Source organism: Centroberyx affinis, unplaced genomic scaffold, assembly GCF_046629955.1.
Source record: "Centroberyx affinis isolate AG114_WGS23_722 - 3 ecotype Tasmania unplaced genomic scaffold, CSIRO-AGI_Caff_v1 ptg002654l_1, whole genome shotgun sequence".
Classification (NCBI taxonomy): Eukaryota; Metazoa; Chordata; class Actinopteri; order Beryciformes; family Berycidae; genus Centroberyx; species Centroberyx affinis.
In genome coordinates, this window is record NW_027280846.1 from 1 (window position 1) to 20,588 (window position 20,588).

General features: G+C 41.5%; 2 protein-coding genes across 2 annotated transcripts in view; one reads left to right on the top strand and one right to left on the bottom strand.

The window, feature by feature from the left end:
- Window positions 1-1,482: 1,482 nt before the first annotated feature.
- Window positions 1,483-20,588, top strand: part of LOC139657302 (astrotactin-2-like) — a gene marked incomplete at its 5' end in the record, with an annotated part of 70,578 nt that continues 51,472 nt past the window's right edge. Inside the window, 3 exons of the mRNA XM_071535089.1 lie at window positions 1,483-1,607; window positions 5,203-5,307; window positions 8,795-8,974. Coding sequence (XP_071391190.1) covers window positions 1,483-1,607; window positions 5,203-5,307; window positions 8,795-8,974 — 410 coding nt within the window. The remainder of the gene's footprint in view (window positions 1,608-5,202; window positions 5,308-8,794; window positions 8,975-20,588) is intronic.
- trim32 (tripartite motif containing 32) lies at window positions 14,437-18,010 on the bottom strand. The gene is made up of 2 exons (XM_071535090.1): window positions 17,978-18,010; window positions 14,437-16,980 (listed from the first exon to the last, which is right to left on the bottom strand). Exon 2 carries the CDS (start codon window positions 16,966-16,968, stop codon window positions 14,920-14,922), a length of 2,049 nt encoding a protein of 682 aa, XP_071391191.1. The 5' UTR covers window positions 16,969-16,980; window positions 17,978-18,010; the 3' UTR covers window positions 14,437-14,919.

A 20,588-nucleotide genomic window follows, 5' to 3' on the forward strand; every position in this document is an offset into this window, starting at 1 on the left:
TAATGTTGAATGGGGTCAAATTGACAAACATAATAGGAGGGTTAAGCCACAGGTTATCTCACTCTAATCTTACCTGCTATCATATCTGAGGGGATACTTTTGGAAAATAATTAGATTTTGCTGAAGTTATTCATTTTCAAGTCAGCTTTTCAGGCATAGAATTTATTTTCTACTTTTCCAAAAACAACCTGTGCATCGACCCATGCAGTTAATAGAAACCTGGGTGGCACTTTACAATGGCATTTTTCTAGTGTATTAACCTGTGTATTGACCTATGGAAAGGTATTGTCAACATACAATATTACTGTGTAGGTACCTACCTGTGTAGGTAAAAATCTCCCTGATACATAATGCACTTACAACGGTGTAACAACACAGTGTAACTTCAAAGTGTACAAACATAATATACTAAACTAAATACTTACAAAAGAGTTCAGCACCTGACACTAGTGCTGAGTTATGTGACATTTTCCACTCTTTGCTTTACTGAATTTTTTACGTTGTGCCTCACTGACCACTAAGGTGACTGGGTGGACCCAGTGCTTCTATTCAATTTTGTTTCCCAAATTATTCTGGTATGTTCAAGTTGTGATACAATTTTGGGCAGTAGCCAACTAATCGATTAATGGTTACATCACCAGATATCTGTTTTGAAACCAAGGTGATTCTTGAGTTTCAGTGGTGAAAGCTTACATCCTGCAGAACATTTTCACGGTCCCGTCTTTGCAGTGTCAATATGGACCTTCACACAGGATTTGTGGTTGTTTTTTTATTGGTGAAATAGCATTACAAAAAAAAGAGTGACATAGAAGATAAACAAGATAGACATAATGGACAAACATACAGACAATAACATAAAGCAGTTACAATGATGTATGTGATGATATGATAAGAGTCCGGGAGCAGAGAGATTACAGGTTGGCGTGTGAAGCAAGGAGTGTGGTATGTGTGGCGGAGAGAAAGAAACAGACATAGTGTTAATGTTATAGTGAAAATAAATATATGATGTAACAGCAATATCATTATAATAACAATAATAACAATAATATGATAATAATAATATAATAATACCATCACTATCATCATTATATATAATATAATATAATATAATATAGAATAATCATAATTGACTGCATAGATTTTTATGAAATTTTGTACACATATTCTAGGGTCATGTGGCAAATATTGCAAAACCTTCCTTTGATAAGGAATTTATTCAAGAGTTTAAATTCCAAAGCGGTGACACAGTCTGAACAAAAACTGTACATGGTGAGCTACACAGAGCGGGTGTTAGTGGGAGGGCTGCCATTCAGAAACCGACTGTATCCAAGGCCAACGCACAAACACGGATAACCTTGTGAGAACAGAAGCTATCTTCCAGTGTAGTCTGAGAAATTAGATGGTGTCTCATGGTCTTCTTCCTTTTCACTTCTCTTTTCTTTTTTTCTTTCTTTCTTTCTTTCTTTCTTCTCTCTCTTCCAGGGACAACAACTTTATAAAGGACTTTCCTCAGCTAGCAGATGGTCTCATGGTCATCCCCTTGCCAGTCGAGGAGCAGTGTCGAGGGGTGCTGTCTGAGCCCCTGCCCAACATGCAGCTCCTCACAGGTGAGTGAGCAAGTGTGTGTGTGTGTGTGTGTGTGTGTGTGTGTTGGGGGCAAGGGTCTGTCTGTCTGTTGGTACATCAATGTTTGTTACTGTGCAGAGCTATAGACGAAGAGTTGGTTCATTGCATTTTTTCCGTCTAAGATCCACAATCCTAATCCATTGCTAAATAGCTTCTGAACTGACAGCACTGATATACACTGCAGCCAACGCATCTCTCTAAAGAATGGGCAAAAACATGGCACCCATGCACACCTTGGCCAAATTCTGTCTGTGAAGAGCTCCAGCGGCATCTCCACCACAATATTCCACAGTCTATGCTCATTTCATATTTTGTCCAGGATAACACAGCCATGTCCAATTGCAGGAAGTGAGCAACATGTTGTTTTTGAGAAACTGTTAGGTGCAGCAAGTCTACATGTGTTCTTGTTGCTGAGGCGTTTCCTATTGAGCAGACCAGTCTATGAACTTCTAGCATCACTGCAGCAAATCCCTGTGTATTCTGTTGTGCCATTGTTACTGACATTCAACTCACAATGGTCACATATACACGTACGCATACACACTCACTCGCACACTCACACACACAGACTGGATCGTTAAAACCCTAACACTCCACCTCACACGTTCCACCCCATCCCATGGGGGACACAGCCACTCAAACGTTTGGCTTGAAACCTGCACCTCCACCTCTGCTCCCTAATCCTTCCATTAGCGGAATTGGCTGCAGCATTTGGTCCACATCGACCCCTGAGCTCCTTTTCTGGGGGTCTGCTTTCTCCAGAATCACGCACACACACACACACACACACACACACACACAGACACAGACACACACACACACACATACAAAATCACACTCTAACATCATTCCACATACATGACTGTCTCGTGTGTAAACCACACCCAACTGTATACACACACACACACACACACACACACACCAGAGACACTGAATAAGAGCTCCAGTAAGCGGCCATTTAATTGTTTTTGTTCCTCCACCTTTTTATGGCTTGAGTTGTTCCACACTGGTATGAAAGTTTGGCAACTGAATTACAGAGAGAGGCGAGATTGCTCTCTCACTTCTAATGTCGGCAATCCAATTGGAGTGCAAGCTGCACCATCCGTCTGTCATTGATCAGAAAGCAGGTGGGATTTGGAGTGTGATAATGAATGATGTTGCAGCAAATAACTGGATAACACATGGTCAGAGTCTGTGTGAGACAATCTTAATGATGGATCTGGGGTAATTTGTCCAAATGAGATGACAAAGAGAGTAATATTTTTGATTACCTTCACCCTTATGAATCTGTCCACATATAATTTTGGGGGAATAATAGACCTGCCAAAAGGGGTATTTATAACTTTTACTGCCATGTTAATAGCTCTCAATGCTAAACCCATGCAACCTGACAAATAAAAGGTGCTCTACAAGATAAGGGTGGATAACATCTTTGATTTTGAATATTAAGGTCATTTTTTTAAGGGGTCAAAGGTCAAAATGACAACACAAGGCCTGGGAGAGAGTGTGATGCTACGTTTGATGGAGCCCTACATGGGAAGAGGCAGACATGTAACCACTGACAACTTTTTCACCTCTATCGCCCTTGCCAATAAGCTTCTTGAGAGAAGCACCAGCCTGGTGGGCACTGTGTGACAAAATCAACGGGAACTCCCTCCATCTGTTCATGAGAGACTGGAGCTGTTCAGCACCAAGGTGCTGAAGTCAGAGAAGGACACACTAACACTGGACACTGAGAGCCGTCATTCTCAGCACAGAGCAAAAGTCTGTGGAGGTCAGGGAGACGGAGAGAAAGAGAAAGCCCGAGATAGTCACTTATTACAATGCCACAAAGGGTGGATGGATGTGCTGGACCGAATGGCCAGGAAGTATTCTGCAAAAGGTGTCATGTACTGGATCTGGCAGCCTTCAACACCTGGATCCTCTACAAAGACTGCACACAGGAGAAAATCACCAGGAACAGCATTTATTCTGAAGCTGGCCAGTAAACTGCACACAGAAACATGAGAAAGCGGCTACCCATGCAAAGAGCAAGCCTTTGGTGTCCCATTGCAGCTGGAGCCTGCAAGGGGACAAACTGAGGAAGTACAAACAAAATGTGCACACTATGTTAAAAATGTCACTGACCAGTGTGTGGAAGGTGCTCTCTTAGAGTAAAGAGTGTTATCGCTGACTGTGAGTAGCGCACTCATGCCAGATGATGCAAAAAGAAATATGTTACTCAGGTTTGTTGTTGTTATTGTGGTTTAACATAAATCACAAAATAAATACAGTCATATGTTTTTGTTAACAAAGTGTTTTGGTTTGTAAAATAAAATCACCTAAAATCTATTTATTGATTTATTTGTATTTTCTAATGTATTTATTTAATTTAAATATATTTCCTGCTTTATAATATTTCATATATTCTTGACAAATTTATATTTATTTGGGTTTATTCAGCCAATTGCTTAACACAAATGGGTATAGCTTTTAAAGAATACTGGTTCTTGCACTGTGGACATTATTTGCACATTTTCCAACAATAATGGAAGTTAATCCATTAATCTAAAAAGTATGCATTGACACATTGCTGCAAACTTCCTTGACATAAAAATAAGTAAAACTCTCATAATTAGGACTGTTCTCATTTCAGTATATTGATGCCATCAGTGATGCTGGGTCAGAATTACCTGCCTCAAGGTTTAAGAGGGTAATACAATATTGGCAGTTCTAGTGGTAATTGCATTGATTAGGTTGTTAAAATGAGAATTGATTTTTTTTGGACAAACACACCTCAGTTCTGGGTAACAGTGAGCGACTATAGGAGAAAGGCTGTGACAATATAATATGTTTCTTTTGTCACACTTCTAGTTACATTTTATGCAGTGCAACATCTGAAGACGAATGTAGAGTACGGACTGTGGCAGAGCAACAAAGACTCTATGGAGACACCAAGAATGCTGATGTATTACTCAAACTCAGTTTTAGAGTTTCAAGCTCTTGATGCAGCACAAAGATTCTGTTCTTCAAAATCTACTTCAGAAGCTCTACTATGCCGCCGTATAAAGCAAAACGATGTATCAGAGACTTTTTTGTGTAGATGGCTCAGCATCTTCAACACGCAGCTCCCACCCATAGATAAACTGATCACTGTGTATTTTGCCAGAATGAAAGTAAGGAACAGTTACACAAAGCAGAGTCTACAGAAGTCTTCAGAAATACTTATATCCACCAACATATCAGATTACAGCCGATTTTGTAATTTTGACCTTTGACCACTTGAAAATGACCTTAAACTTCAAAATCAAAGATGTTATCCACAATCTTCTTGTAGAGCATGATTTAATTGTCATGTTTAGCATGTGTGACAGGAATTAACAAAAAATGCCTGTCAGCTTAATTTCTGAATCACCATCATCACCAATCATTGGCAGGCCGACTAGAACCAATCATTTCTTTGGTTCTTTATCACCTGATGAGTGCTGTTTAATTTCACTGATTGTCCTTTGTTTTAAAATACTGTGTCTGTTTGTGCCTTTTTTCTGTCTTTATTTCTCTTTTCTCCTTCTCCTCCTTTTGTTCTTTCTTTCTCAGGAGATGCCCACTTTAATGAAGCCATGGGCTACCCCATGGTGCAACAGTGGAGAGTGCGGAGCAACCTGTACAAAGTCAAACTCAGCTCCATCACCTTATCTGCAGGTAGGAGGTGGCAGAGTTTTCCAGAAATTATCCCATGTATGTTCATGGAAGCTGTGTTTCACACTCATGAGCCTGAGGCTGACAATGTCTGAATAATTTGACCTTGTCATTTCTCAACATCACAAAACACCATACATACATATATGGATAAGAAATTCTGATCATGTTCAAATAATTTTTGTGTTGCTTTCACTGCTACCAGCTTATATGTGCAGTTTTAATGTGCACTCTGCATATGCTGGTCAATTATTTTTATGTGATGCTACTAACTGGTAAATATCATTTCATCAGTAGTTGAACAATTACTGTTTTATTTTTTATTTTTGTTAGTCTCCAAGTTTGATAATATTTTATGGATAGTAGTAAAGTACAATAAAATTCAGAAACCATTCTGAATTACACCAAAACACAACAATAACAGTAATACTACTTCTAAAAATAATAATAATAAAGCATAATCACACAAATAAGAAGTTATCAGTTAATAGAGGTTATCAGTTAATAGCACAACAAGTTTATACAAAAATAAGTTTATATTTGTGTCTATATATATATATATATATATATATACAGTATATTCTTGTGCGTTCTTAGTGCTGTTGCCTCACAGCAAGAAGGTCCCTCTCTGTGTGGAGTTTGCATGTTCTCCCCATGTTTCCATGGGTTACCCACACACAGCACATTTTCCAGTGTTAAGTGCTGATTTTTCATTGACAATTATTCTGAGTTGCCAAGTGTTGATTAGGGAGCTGGGACAGGTACTAAAAACTATCAAAAGTGTTAAATTAACTAACTGATGGATGTGAACGTATATAAACACTGTCAGAAGTTCTCTCCGGACGACGGATTAGTATTAACAGAGGAGCGCTGATGATTGGTAATTCTTACCTCAGCACCCGCCCCAGGAATTTTATCCTGTCTGGAACAAACATGTCAGTGATTTTCTCTGGATCCCCTGATAAAAATGCCAGCTGAAATTACTTACTGTCTTCTGAGTTAATTCTGACATCCCAGTCATTTTAATGCTGTTGGATCGCACCTCTGCTGTTTCATGCAATTACTGACTTGCAGACATGGCATTTGCATTACAAGGGCCATATAACTACTATGATATGGAGCCACTTGAAGAAAGTTTTGCCTGTATTTTTGTACTGTGGTGATGTGACATGTGGGTGGAGCCAAACTGTGCTTAAATGCACTATGCATTTTCTTTAATTGCTTATTTCATATTCTGTTTGTCTTTTTCCCCTTCTGAATTCTACTACTTTTGCTGCTGCAATGATCTGATTGTAAACGCTCCCATTGTATCTGTAAAGCTGCACTAGACAACTTTGCCCCCTTAGCAGCTCCAAATGGCAGTAAGAGGCAACTGTTCAAACTTCAACACCCATAAACTATGTGACGTAACTGTACAGAGCATGCTTATGTTTACCAATCCAGCTGGTCTGTGATCACTTTATACCAAAGAAAAGGACAAGACAGGCAAAATGTCTAACACTGGTAGGTCAAACTTTCTCTGGATAGAGCGCACTTTAGGAGATTGTATTTCAATCTTAAGTTTTAAATTGTCACTTACTCTGGGTCCTCTGGGTCAGAAGTGTACATACCCGATACCTGAATTTCATTTGGGCAAACTGGGTGAATCTACAGGGTCTCAATTAGGGGGGGGTGGGATTTTGTTCTCTACTGTAGCCCCACTTTGTGATTTAGATGGGTGTATTTTTACATAAAAATATTGCAGTAATGCCAGTAGTGTAGCTTCAATCTAAACTTTGGAACAGTAAAAAGCTGCAATTCTACAAGAGCTTTGGAGAATTAAGACTACACTTAACAAGGAGTTAAAAACTCATATATAAACTGATGCCAAAACAGGAATTGCTTTAAAAGTAATTAATAAAAACGGATTGAATCAACAGTCAACATCAGTTGAGAAAGAACCGCTGGGTTCAGGCAATAATACAGACGGTTACTACAGTCCATACATTATGAAATAAAGGCAGGAATAACTTTCTCCATGTCAGACGTTACCTTAATTTGAGAGATTTCCCGCTAGTACATAAATTGAACATCTCTTGGACCTGAATTAAAAATTATTCCCAAATTTCTGGACCCTTGTTTGATATTACTTGCCAGGTTTCCAAAATGTTAAGGATTTTAAAAACTGCTTTAAGTATAATAACCTCAGATTAATCATCATTCAACACACAAGGCAGTGTTAACATTTGTGACAATACATCTAATCTTGTGTTGAAAAATAACACAAAGAAGACACACAGATATGTTAAAAATGGCACAGCCTGCAGTAGCATTGTCTGGCTGAACTTAAAAAATATTAAATATCACCTATTTTAAAATAATGCTTGTCCAGATGGGGTGGTGCTCTGGCACCATTAGCAGCCATCTGCCACTGCTGGGTTACTAGCTTGATGGTCTAGTTGTCCACTATGACAGAGCATTTTGTGAGGATCTTTTGGAGCAGCTAACACAATTTCTTTACTTGTGTGATGTTATGGATGTTATGCAGCTCGCTAGGAAACAGTTTTTTTTTTGCTACAACCTCTGTGTGAGTCTCAGTGTGAGCAGCTGTAGGGACATCTGTAGGGAAGGGTGAGTTGGGAAACACTGACTTTGATACATGCAGCAGTCTGAGCTGCAGCTGCACAGGGTGAAATGGGGTAAAGTGAGATTTTGTAGTGGGAGCTGTCCTCTGTTAAAAGGATGTGCTGACTGACTCGCGATAGGACTCATACAAGGGACCTGGCATCATTGGAAACTCTGAATAGTAAGGGATCCCTAATTGCTCTGAAAGTTGGGTGGAGAAAAACCTTAAATCTCTGGATCTGCGGTGGCGGCACCTGGAAACTCTGGAACTGGTGTGAGGGTGGGGCCTAATATTTCTGGAAATTTGGTGGAAGAATCTGACAACTCTGGATATAGGTCGGGTGAGAGACCTGGCATCTCTGGAAATAGGGTGTAGGAGGGACCTGACATCTCTGGAAATTGGGTGGAGGAATGTGAGAACTCTGAATATGGGGAGGAGGAGGGATCTGCCTTCTCTGAAGAAAAGGAGGAGGGGAGCCCTGACATCTCTGGGAGGAGAGTGGAGGGAACTCTAGGCATTTTGTTTCTCTGATCTCTATGTATGAGATGCAAAAAATGCTACTAACTTCTTTTGGAGAGATCTGTCGTAGGGTCTTGCTGTCCTGGCATCTCTAAAATAAAATATAATAGGCCTAATATACAGTACAATATGGAAGTGCGGGCCGGCAACAGGCTCAAAATCTACTGACCAATCATGGGGTTCTTGTCTATCAATCTCCTTTTATCTACTTTAAGTGTGACCTATTTTCAGATCTTGATTTTAATATCAATCGTACATTCACAACAACACATTTACACCACAAGCCTGAACTTAATGTCCAACCAATCCTTCCCCTCCTTTTGGATACAAAATCGCTATTCTCCCATCTCCTTCTTGACCTGGTAGGCTTTTCCAAGGTGCTGAAGACATTGTCAGCGGAGAGCACACGGGAGGAGCTGCTGGCCTTCCTCCAGCAATACGGCAGCCACTACGTGTCTGAGGCCCTGTATGGTTCCGAGCTCAGCTGCAACATCTACTTCCCCAGCAAGAAGGCCCAGCAGCAGCTCTGGCTGCAGTACCAGAAAGGTGAGCGAGCCGGCAGGCAGGAACGAAGGCCAAAAATGCACAGGGGGTGAATTCTAGAGGGATGAAGGGAAATGAAATGACATCCCCTTGTTAAAACACAGACTATCTATTGATTTTAGGGGAAATTTGAGAAAGAGAAACAGATTTACTTACCTACCATCTCCCATGTTAAATTTTAAAAAATCTCAAAAGGTAAGTGGGTAGGCAGGAGAAAAGGCCAAAATGCACAGGGCATGTTTTGAGAAGGGGTAAAGGAGTGGTGACATCAGGTGTGATGGGCCCTGCATCAAAGCTTTACCAGCACACCATTGCCCTTCATAAATCTAATCAAGTAATTTACCACAAATACATAGGGGACTGAAGCAAAGGGAGATTTCCTACAATTTAACAAGGGGGATGATGGGGAGGTTTTTTCCTTTACATTTCCCTGAATTATAAAAAAAACTATAGGGTACATTTAATGATTTCTAATGGGGATACAGTCCCTCCTTCATCCTCCCGCAATTCACCTCCTGGTTAAAAGGCAGCATAAGTAACATGAATTTAACTATAATATGACAAGGTGACTTAATAGGATCCTAAAAGCATCTAGCATTGTTCCCTTTTAACAGTAGTTCCTGGACTCAAGAGCCCTGCTGGTTTTCATTCCAGCCGTCTGATCAGGGACTAATTTACACCTGGGATTCAAAGTGAATGTAATTAATTAACCACCTAGCAGGATAGAAAACCAGCAGTACTGTGGCTCCTGAGGACCAGGATTGAGAACCACTGCCTTAAAAGGTGTGAGAGAAATCTGTTCTTAATGCCAACATGCTTTTTAGCAGGGATAGGCAACCATGTGCCATGGGGCTGAGAGTCTGCAGGTTTTCATTTCAGCCAAACACTACAACAGGTGATTTTGCTGATTAGCACAACTTCAACCAGAGAGAAGGGACTAATCCGTGACATCACCTGCTGTAGTTGGAATGAAAACCTGCTCTCTTGGCACCCCACAGCACATAGTTGCCTATTCTCGCTTTATGGAGACCCAGTCTAGCTTAGTGCCAGCCAAGAAAGGAAAACCTATTTAAAAATACATACAATAATATTAATAATAGTATGATAACAATAATAGTTTTGATATAGCATAAGAGGACAAGCTCATAAGACATTTGCAAGATAAGATTGCTAGCCATTCTAAGTGTTGACAGTTGAGGCATTACAGACAGCAGAAAGTAAAACTTCATAATCAGTATTACAAAATTAAATTTTTCTTTCTGTTGGCAATCATACAAATAGGAAAAGAGAGTGGGTATTTGTTTAGAGCCATGCCCTTGACCCATTCACAAAGACAAACTGTTTTGAAAGGACTAAGGCTGTCAGGTTTGGTCAGAATGAAAAGAACGCTTTGATTTTCCACCAAGAGAATGGGCTCAAAGTCTGCTGTGTAAACATAATATATTAAAAAAGAAAAACACATGACCTCACTCCTGACACCATTGCTCTATTTGATGTTTTATGGTGCAGTGAAAAAGGTTTTCCCTCCTTAATGTGGCCTCCTTCAAAGGCCTTTGGAGCATTGACCTGCTTGGCACCACTGAGGACACACAGAATGTACTATGAATCATAAATATGTTGAAATGGCTCTCTACAGCCAAACATTTATGGTGACAAGCCAATGGTTTGCTTTCACTGTAAATCATAAACAAAAAAACGAAATATGTGTATACATATATTGAATGGAACTATTTAATGGAATATGTTGGATAAAATGGTATAAAGAAAAAGTACAACAGATATAGTTTGATATTTCATTAATGTTTATTGCACTCAGATTATCAACAATACAAACATAAATTTGAGACTACACAGAGACACCTCTAAAGTGATTAACATATTGTAAAATTCACAGCCTCCAAAGGACTTCACACCGGGGAGTTTGGTTCTGCACACGAACATAAGGACATATTGCAATACCACAATCCAGTAGTATAAATCCATGAACTCTGAAGAAGTAGGCAAGAAAGTAACCCCATCCCCCACCCACAAGATATTTTTTGATGATAAAACCAGATAATGTGAGAAACACTCTCTGATGTTCAGCACAGTGATACAAGGACACTTGGTTTTTCTAGCAGTTTTTGCTTTTTTCTGTCAATGAAACAAGTTTAGATTATGTGCATTGATACTCTGCAAGGTCTACTCTTAGTGACTTGAATAAAGTATAAGCAGTGAAAAAAGCAATAAGCAATCTTAATGACAAAGTTGGCATGCAGATGAGATATTTTGTGACTATATCCTGAATTGAAATCCTTTGGTGGTGTGACAAAACATGGCTTAACAACAAAACAGTTACATCATGTGAATGTAAAAAAACAAGGAAATGACTACTGTGACAGACTTCACCTGACACTTAAGTTGAATTGTATTTGTTTTGTCTTTTTTCCTTATTTAGAAATATAAAAAAAAAAAATGCATACAACTTATTGTTTACAATACAGCTTGATTCTCAGATATGTATTTGGATGTTTAACTGGGCTCCAGGTGCAGATTTAAGGTCAGCAATGTGAATTCACCTTTCATCATTAACGTTGAAACTGAGTAACTATGTTATATGCACTTGGGAGCGAGTTCAACCTGGATTAGAGGATACTTAATGCCTCAGAGAAAGCATATTTACTATTTTTAAATTAATCTCATCAATCATTTCCGAGTTTAAAACACAGCACCTGAAATAGGCTATATTAATGCAAATTCAGCACCTGTGTTAGACAGATCTAGGCTATGTAGTACTTTATTGATAGCAGGGTTTCAATGATAAACTCAATTCCCACTATGTAGGCCACTAGTTATTTTGATTAAAGGTGACTTCTATTGTTATAATTTTACCTGAAAGTGTTTTCTTTCTCGTGCTTCATATAGGCTCAATAATTAATTCAATAAAACTCTTTGTATAAAATATATGTTACTATAGAACAATTCCACATGTTGATTGACACTTTCTCAGCCAAACACTATACATTACTGCTGTCTTTAGCATACCTACCAACCCTAGACAACTTTTTCAAGTGCCCCATTGGCAGTGTAAGCCAAAGACATTAACCAATGTCAATAATACATTTTATTTGGAACACGCTTTTCATTAAAAGCAAATCTGCTACAGGGGAAGAATAAAAAAAACCTCACATACACAGACGAGGCAACCATTTTAACCACCAAGAAACAAATCAAGAGAAGACAGCACACTGTGTGTTTGTGTGGGCTGGAGGGGGGTAAAGTGTTGAATTAAAACGTTGGGGGAGACGGGAAACTATCATACCAGCGTAATGAAGCCAGGATGGATGTGATGTGTTGGTGTTTCCACTCTCATCAGAATCCTAGCAGTGCTGTTCTGGACATGCTGGAGCTTCTGGACACACCTGCCAGGTATCCCAATGAAGAGTATGTTGCCCAGGCTTGAGGGGATAAAGGCATGGACCAACCTCTCTGGAACAAACAACATTAGGGTTGGACAAAGATCATTAATGTTTTTAAAGTGATAGAGTAGGCCAGGTGCTTAATGTGGTCAGTGAAAACCAGGTAAGGGCCCAAAGTGATGCCCAGACTGGAGAATGCAGATGAAAAGGGGATGACCAGCAAAAGTGAGATCGATTACAGGTGTGTTGGGCTTAGTGAGGCCTGCCAATTAGGAGAGCCTCAATTTTGTTAGAGGTTGTGCCTCAACCAGGTGTTTATTTCCTCAAAGCAGTTGAGATGTGATGGGACAGCTGTGGGGCTTGAGGCGGTGGTCATTTGCAGTTGGGTGTACTGGCATAGCAACAGAATGTAATTTCAAGCTGACTGATGGCATAGGGTGGTACATAGGGAATAAAACGAATGGGACCAAGGACTGAACTTTGAGGGGCCCTGCAGGTGACAAGGGACATCTGGGATCTTGCAACCTCTCTGACATCTTAATGAGATGGACTCAGTCCTGCCTGAGAGTTAGGACTGAAACTAGCACAAGATGGAGCAAGAAAGTTCAATGGTGCTGTGGAGGTGTTCAAGTAGGATAGGATGGTCAATGGTGTCGAAAGCAGCGATCAGGTCAAGGAGGATCGGGAGGGAAGGGGAGCTACAGTCAGCCACCATCAGGATCATCAGTGAAGCAGTTTCAGTGCTGCAGGCTGCAACTGGAAATGTATAAGAAGTTGTTGAGATTGAAATGGTCTTGAAGCTGATCAGCAACCAATCTTTCCAGAACCTTGGACAGGAAGGGGATGTAGAAGAGAGGCCTGAAATTGACCACAACCTCTAGGTCCAGAGATGTATGAATGCGCGGAACAGCTGAAATGGGATCCAGAGCACATGTGAAGGATTTCACCTTGCAGATGGGTTTCCTCAACTTGCCTCTTAGTGACTTGAGTGAAGTAGTGGCTGGGACGTCCCTGGCAGAAGGTCGGAGGAAGGACTAGAGAGAGAAGAGGTTCTGCAGACCAGACAGCGGATGTTAGTGACCTTTGCACTGAAAATGTCACTGAAGCTGTTACATTGCTCCTCTATGGTCTAAACTGGTGACAAAGATTGTGGCTGTTGTACACACAGTGCAAAACATTCAGTAGGCTAGCTAGGCAGTCAAAAATAAAGAAATCAAAACAAAAAGAGAAGGTCTATAAGTTACACAACTCTTATCAAATTCACTAAAACAGAGCCTCTAACTTCTTTGAGTTCTCAAAATAAATTTCCTGTAAAATGTCAAATTAATAAATACAAACAGCCATGATATCCAGCTCAATGCTGATTACATTAACTCAAGTAAAAAGTTTGTTGAATAAATAAAAACAGCTGTAACAAAAAATAGGTACTGTAATTAAACAAGGTGTTTCCTGTGCAACTCTTCCAGGCCTGCCCAAGAGGTTTTTCCTGATCTCCTAAATAAAAATGCAAAACATCCCAAACCCCTGCAAATGAAATACACAATGCCATCCTTTTCTTGCATGATTAAGTTTCTGAATGGGCCCCAAATGCCCCATTTCATTTCAATAGCATATATTCTCTTGGAGCTGATTATGTAGTTCAGCCCCCATTCCTGATTTAAAGATCCAGAAGATAACTTTTAGTAACAATCTATACTAATGTTCTCTGCAACTCACTGAATGTTGATGCTTGGTTAGTAATCTCTTCTTAGCTAACCGGACAGTAAACTCAGCGGTTTGCCCAATCACAACCATAGAAAACCATTTAGGCAAACTTTTATGCTGCCAGCTGCATTCAGCAACACTGTTAGTGTGTGCTACTTCAACCTAACACTAACAAACAGTGATGTGTCAATGATAAAGTGCTTCACAGGCCATAAGCCTCAGTATGCTTTATTTCACATGTAAATAAATGTTCATCTTCAGCTTTTTTTCCTCTCATTTTTACATTGTAAAGTTAAGACAATCGAGGGAAAGCCATGCATTGCACACACAGTGAGGCTGAATGGTGGGTAAGCAAGCAGAATAGGGGAGGGAGGATGGTTCTTTACTGGGCTGGTATGTGATATTATGAAATTGTAAATCAATCCTTCTTTGTGCCTGGATTGGCTGTTAATTTTTATAAGGGGAGTCAAAAACACCAATTAAGGGTTCCTTTGTAAGTGTATGTAACAACTTGTTGCATGCTACAATGTTGTCAAGTCTGCTTTTAGTGCTGTTATCCATTAAAATCGGATAAAATCAGACAGGAGGCAACTTGAATGATATCTCGGCTAAAATCCAATAGGCTTTAAGCTGATCCAAACTGACTGGAAATCAGGGGTAGTAATATAAATTCATGTTACTACCTATTGAAAGCTGGAGTGAGAGTTGTTTGGATTGCAGCTATTGATATTAAAGTGATAGATACAACAGTGTTTTTCTACCTTTCTCAAACATCCAAACCAACACATACCTAGTAAACCTCTCACACACTCAAAGACACATGTGCAGATGGACTGGATTGTTCCCCTAGCAGGTGGAAGAGCGCCTCTTCTGGATGTATGAGTAGACTTTGACACAGTGGTCCCAGCAGTCCAACACTAGCAGCTGTCCTTTCTGAGTGATGGCCACTCCCACAGGGCAGGTCAGCCCTTCCTGGATGAGAATTTTGAATCCACCCTCTTTAGGAAACTGGAGGATTTCCTTCCTGCCACTGTCAGTCACCAGCAAGTCCCCATTGGCGTCCACACACATGCCCGTGATACAGCGGAAGTCCTCTGTCTCTGAGAAGAAGTGGCTGAGCTGCTTGCCTAGCTGGCCGTCGGTACCCACCGAGCCGATGGAGAAGCCGCCCTCTAGGTGGGGCTCATTGTGGCGTTTCTCAAAGTTCAGGGCCAGGCCCTGGGTGAAATAGACCGTTCCAGCTGCATCGCATGTCACAAACTTTGGCCGCACAGCAGAACACAGTCTGTTGTAGCTGACCACGCCCACATTGCGGTCCACTGCCAGGCACCACAGCTTGCCACCTTCCACATCTGACACCACAAACTGGCCTGATGGCATGGCGGTGATGCCCCAGGGTTTAATCAGCTGGTTCTTGTGGCAGGCCACACAGTTCCCATCCATGGTGTAGACTTTAACTGAATTGTCGTAGTTGTCGGTGATCCCAATCAAGCCTTGAGGGGTGACGGCAATGGACAAGGGCATGAGGTTGGGCAGGTCAGCCCCAAGGAAGCTCAGGACAAAGTTGTCAATGCTGCTGGCATTGCGGCGGATCTCGCGCTGGAAACCTTTGCGATTAAAGATCTGGATGCGGTAGTTGCCACGGTCAGCCACCAGGACCTCGCCTTGTGGTGTCACACAGATGCTGACTGGCAAGTTGAACATGCCAGGCAGGTTCCCCTTACAGCCCATCTTCTTCACAAACTGGCAGTGCTGGGTTCCTGCATTTGCCCTAGCCCCTCCAGGTGATGGCTCCCCTCCATCCACAGACTTTGACTTAAAGCTGCCTGGCGAGGCACATACCGCCTCCTCTACAGCTGCAATCATGTCAATGTCTCGGTAAAGATCCATCGGAGCCCCTATTGCCCCACCTTCCGCCCCAGCTACTTCCCCTACAACACCCTCAAGTGCAAGCTCCAACCCACTCTCCTCATCGTCTGTATTGACAGTACAAGTGTTGGTGGTGAGCTGGCCTACCTCTATAGCTTTGGGGTGCTCTGTCCTGACCAGCTCTGGCTCTTGGAGGCTAAATGTGATGGGTAAGCTGCTCCTCAGGTCCAGCTCCTCATCATCATTGCCCCCGCCGTCATCCTTCAGCAGGGCGATATCACTCTGCTTCACCCGCATTGTCAGGTAGTCGCAGCGTGACACCACCTGTACCTCTGCAATGTTAAGGAGATATGTCTGCTCCTCCAGGATCTGTCCATTGAGCTTTTCCACTTCTGACATGGAGGCAGCGAATGTCCTTCGAGAACGACTGAGCTCCTCTTGAAGACGTAGCTCAGCTGTGGCATAGTCCTGCTGCACTGCCCTGTATTTAAGTCTCAAGGACTTGGAAATGCTGTCAATAGCTGTCTTTTTCTTCTGAATTTGGCCCATAGCCTCACGCAGAGCAGCCAGCTTGCCACCCAGTTCTTTGCGGCGCTGTTCAGCAGCCACCCTAATTGGCTGGACTGAATGGCCTTGGTGCAGGTGACCCTCCGCTTTACAGAGGTCACAGAGGACTGAGACACAATCATGGCAGTACTGACGTGGGAGGCGGTTGCAGCAGGATTTGCACATGAGGGCAGCAGCAGCAGCACTGCAGGAGCTAGTACAGTCCAGGATCTTGAGCACAGTGAGGTTGTCGGCCAGCTGGGATATACTGCTCATTCGAGAGACCTTGCTGCAGAAGGGGCAGCGCACACCATTGATAGTGCTAGCCAGCAGCTTCTCTAGGCACTGCCTGCACACTGTGTGACCACACTGAAGGAGCTTGGGCCTCATCTGGTCCTGGTTGTAGGTCTCCAGGCAGATAGGGCATTCAAGAACCTCCCGCAGTAGATCCGGGTCCAGAGGGGGGGGTGCAGCTGCCATTATGGTCCTTGCCTTGGAGTGGGAAAGAAAGAAGAAAATAAAAAAGGAATCATGTGTCATGTGATATTTTAACATTGTATGTGAAATTTCACTGATGGAGCCAAAACAGTTGCTGAAATGTCCTCATGTTCACCTGTTATTTATATGTGAATATTGTGTTCAATTAGTGATGCTTTCCACTTTAATGTGTGTTTATACTGGCTGTGACATAATATTTTGCAGCAGTGGGAAATGGGCAACCTCATTTTTCACAAGTGCATCAGGAAGTCTGCACTGCATTATCTATCTGCCAACTTTGTGGCATTCATTTGATACATTCACTGTCACTGTGTGACTTTAAATATTTTACAGTACCAAACATTGTTGCCTAGTTGATTTACAGCTTGCTTTCAAAACCATTTGAGAGCCCACCCTTAATTCTAACACAGCAAGCCATCTCCATTTTGTTTCAAAGTTAGCTAGTCGTCTCAACGTAACATCTTAAATATATGGGGGGGTGAGTCGTTAGAAAGATATCACTGATCATGACCGACCATTACTGATGCCGTTGTGGCCAACAGGAAGTGATATCCGGCTAGGTAATGCTAGCTATACCACTGGCTACATCTGCTTGCTGCCAAAGAAAATAGTGGGTTTGTAATGTAATATCAGAAATAGGTGGTGAATTAACGAGTTGATATTATGTTAACGCAGAGCTAATGTAAACTTGTTTGTACTGATGTAAATGTCTAATGACAAGCTCATATGTAGCACCATCTCGCTCGCTTGTTGCTGCTAGTTAGGTTAACCTAGTGGTCCTGAAAAGGCAACTAGTTAGGTTGTGGACTCCCTAATTTTAACCTACTAGGGAGTCGGAGGCCGCCCCAGATCACAAGAACTGCCCCTCGGTACAATGCGGTCATAATATTTGCCATACGGCGGATTTTGACACACGTGCATTCAAAAACATAACATGAAATGTGGCGTGTCGTATTATTATTCTGTTGAAATCCCCGGTTTAAAAGATTACCTTTTCTTCAACGTAGGACGGGTGGAGGTACAGAGGTTTTGATGGGTGTGCTGTGTTGCTGCTACTGTAGCGAGACTGCGGTGTTGACGACGTAACCACTGACACCAGCCAGGCTGTTACGCACGGCTCCGAGCCAGACGGCTGTTTTCATTGGCTGCTGTGTGCACAGCCAGGCCGGGGTGCTGAAGTGGTCTGAGTGCAGGTAATTATTTCCAGCAGGATATGGGATTTCACTAATATTTGGCTGGTATCATGTGCAGCTTAGCGATTCGTTTTATTTTCCTAATTCCCAACATTCCCTTGTTCACACAGTATGGGGAATGGGGAAGGGGGCGGGCCACTGAGTCTATCATGGGCAAATTGGCTTTGATTAACTTTTATGCATAGTCAGCCCCTAAGTACTTAAGTCATGCAGCTGTCAAGACTGCCTTTTAAACTAAACTATTTTATTCGTGATGATTATTCATGATCCTAAAAACAAGTTGTAGTCATTTGAGAGCTCTACAATAAGGCCTACTTCAATATGGTAGTCTATCCTGCAAAAAGAGACATGTAAGATGAATTAATGTGAGCAAACAAGAAAACATCCCTAATTGGGAAAAACAGAGAGAATTGAGACAGTGCCCAACAGCATTTGAAAACATCCAGGTGTGGTGAAATGTTGCAGTGTAGGAATAAGCCAGTAATTCTAGAAAATGGCCGCTAGATGGCGGAAAACGTCTTTCATATATCATGGAACAATTGCACATGAAAAGTGTGTATAGAGATTGAGACCTCTGAATAGAAACAGTTTTATTTGATTTTCTTTGTTCATACAATTTCAAAACAAAAAGGTCCTAAAGAAACTTCAGGCTCATCAGTTTCCTTCCAGTTTTGTATTTTATTGCTGAGATAATCAGGCATAATGATCTCCTGATTTTTTTTTTTTGTCTATGAATGCAATTAGCCATTGTAGTTTGGCTAGGCCTATTTTTTTTGTTATCATTTATACTTTATAAAACACATGCACGCATATACACACACATCTTGTATCATCTATCTTGCTATACCAATATCATGTGTTTTCATAATGTAGCTCCAGAATAGCAGAAGCCATTTAAAAAAAAAAAAAATATCTCTCCCTTTTCATTTTGCTCTTTGCTTTCAATTTCCTTGCAGTATACATTTCTGTCACTGACAAAAAACTTAAAAAATCAATAGACTGTGTAAAATTAATAGGCAGTGTGATCTGGATATCTGCCTAACAGGGGCCTGTTAAAGCGGGGGGCCTGATAGTACGTCTAGCACTTGCAGAACACAGCTATTTTTATGAAGCAATGCCAACACTAACAAAATCTAACAACATCTGTATGAAATTACGTCGAAAGATATCTGACACTTTTGCTGTTGTTGCCCGGGCAACGTCAGCCTGGCCAGAGGGTATGGTGTCCCTGATGAGTAATTATACTGCAACCAGTCCACAAAGACATTTTAATTAACAAAAGCAGTGCAAGATCAATGGTTGGGAAATTCACCCCATTTATCTCTTCACTGTGTTTAGTGACCGGACAGTGTTGCATTAGCAATACATTCACTCCATAAAGCAGAGAGCAATCAGTTGGCTTGTGAAGCGGCAAAATGGTGGCCCACTCATTTAATTCCAGACACACAGAAGTGTGGTCACAACTTAACGTGTGTTACCTTGTGATAGGGTGTCAGCTTTGGTCAAATTGCAATGAAACTTTACATAGGAAAAACACAAGGACAGCTATACTCCAACCCCAAACCCGCAGACACCTTTTAGTTAATCCACAAATACTTGAAGGAGCTAAGTCTTTTATCAAATGCCATTGTTTACATAGATGGGAAGCTGCAGTCTGGGGTGAAACGGATCGGAGGGGGTGAGAGGGAGCGAGACTGGCTAGCCGCAGCCAACCTGAGCTAATCACAGAGCTTTACTGTGAGGACTGGGTGACGACAGCTCCTTTCTGTGTCTGTGTTGCCTCAAGAAGTGTGTGTAATTGGGCTCTTAGGGCCACCCCTTGAGCCTGTTTACATAGCATGTGAAGTTACCCCCCCACCCCTTCAACGTCTCACACACACACTCACAGACACTCAGACACACAGACACACACATGCACATATACATATATGTATGCATGTACATACTCGACTCTTCTCTCTCCCTCTCCCTCTCTCTCTCTCTCTCTCTCTCTCTCTCTCTCTCTCTCTCTCTCTCTCTCTCTCTCTCTCTGTCTCTCTCTCACACACACACACACACATATACCAATTTCAATTTTTTCTCTAGCAGTCAATTCCTGCTGCAGCTGGCTTATTTAGTCTGGCCTATTGTCTTTATATCCTTCTTCTACCTTAATTTCAAATTTTGTCTTCTTATAATATTACATTTGTAGCCAATAGTATGCTGTGTGCTTTTAACTGTGACTGTCATTTTGCGTTGCTGTTTTTACCCTTGATGGGTCAGATAACTAAAATAACACAAAGAAAGTCGGTTGTTATATTCACTTTCTCCTGTAAGACTGATGCTGAGGAACTGGAATTGAGACAGGAGTGCCATAACTTTAGTTTTAAGTCCTAATCTATTTTCATCCATTTCATATTTTCACCATTT

What these genes read in the sequence shown, in the direction of transcription:
- trim32 (XM_071535090.1), bottom strand. Translation starts at nt 16,968, where the DNA reads ATGGCAGCTGCACCCCCCCCTCTGGACCCGGATCTACTGCGGGAGGTT.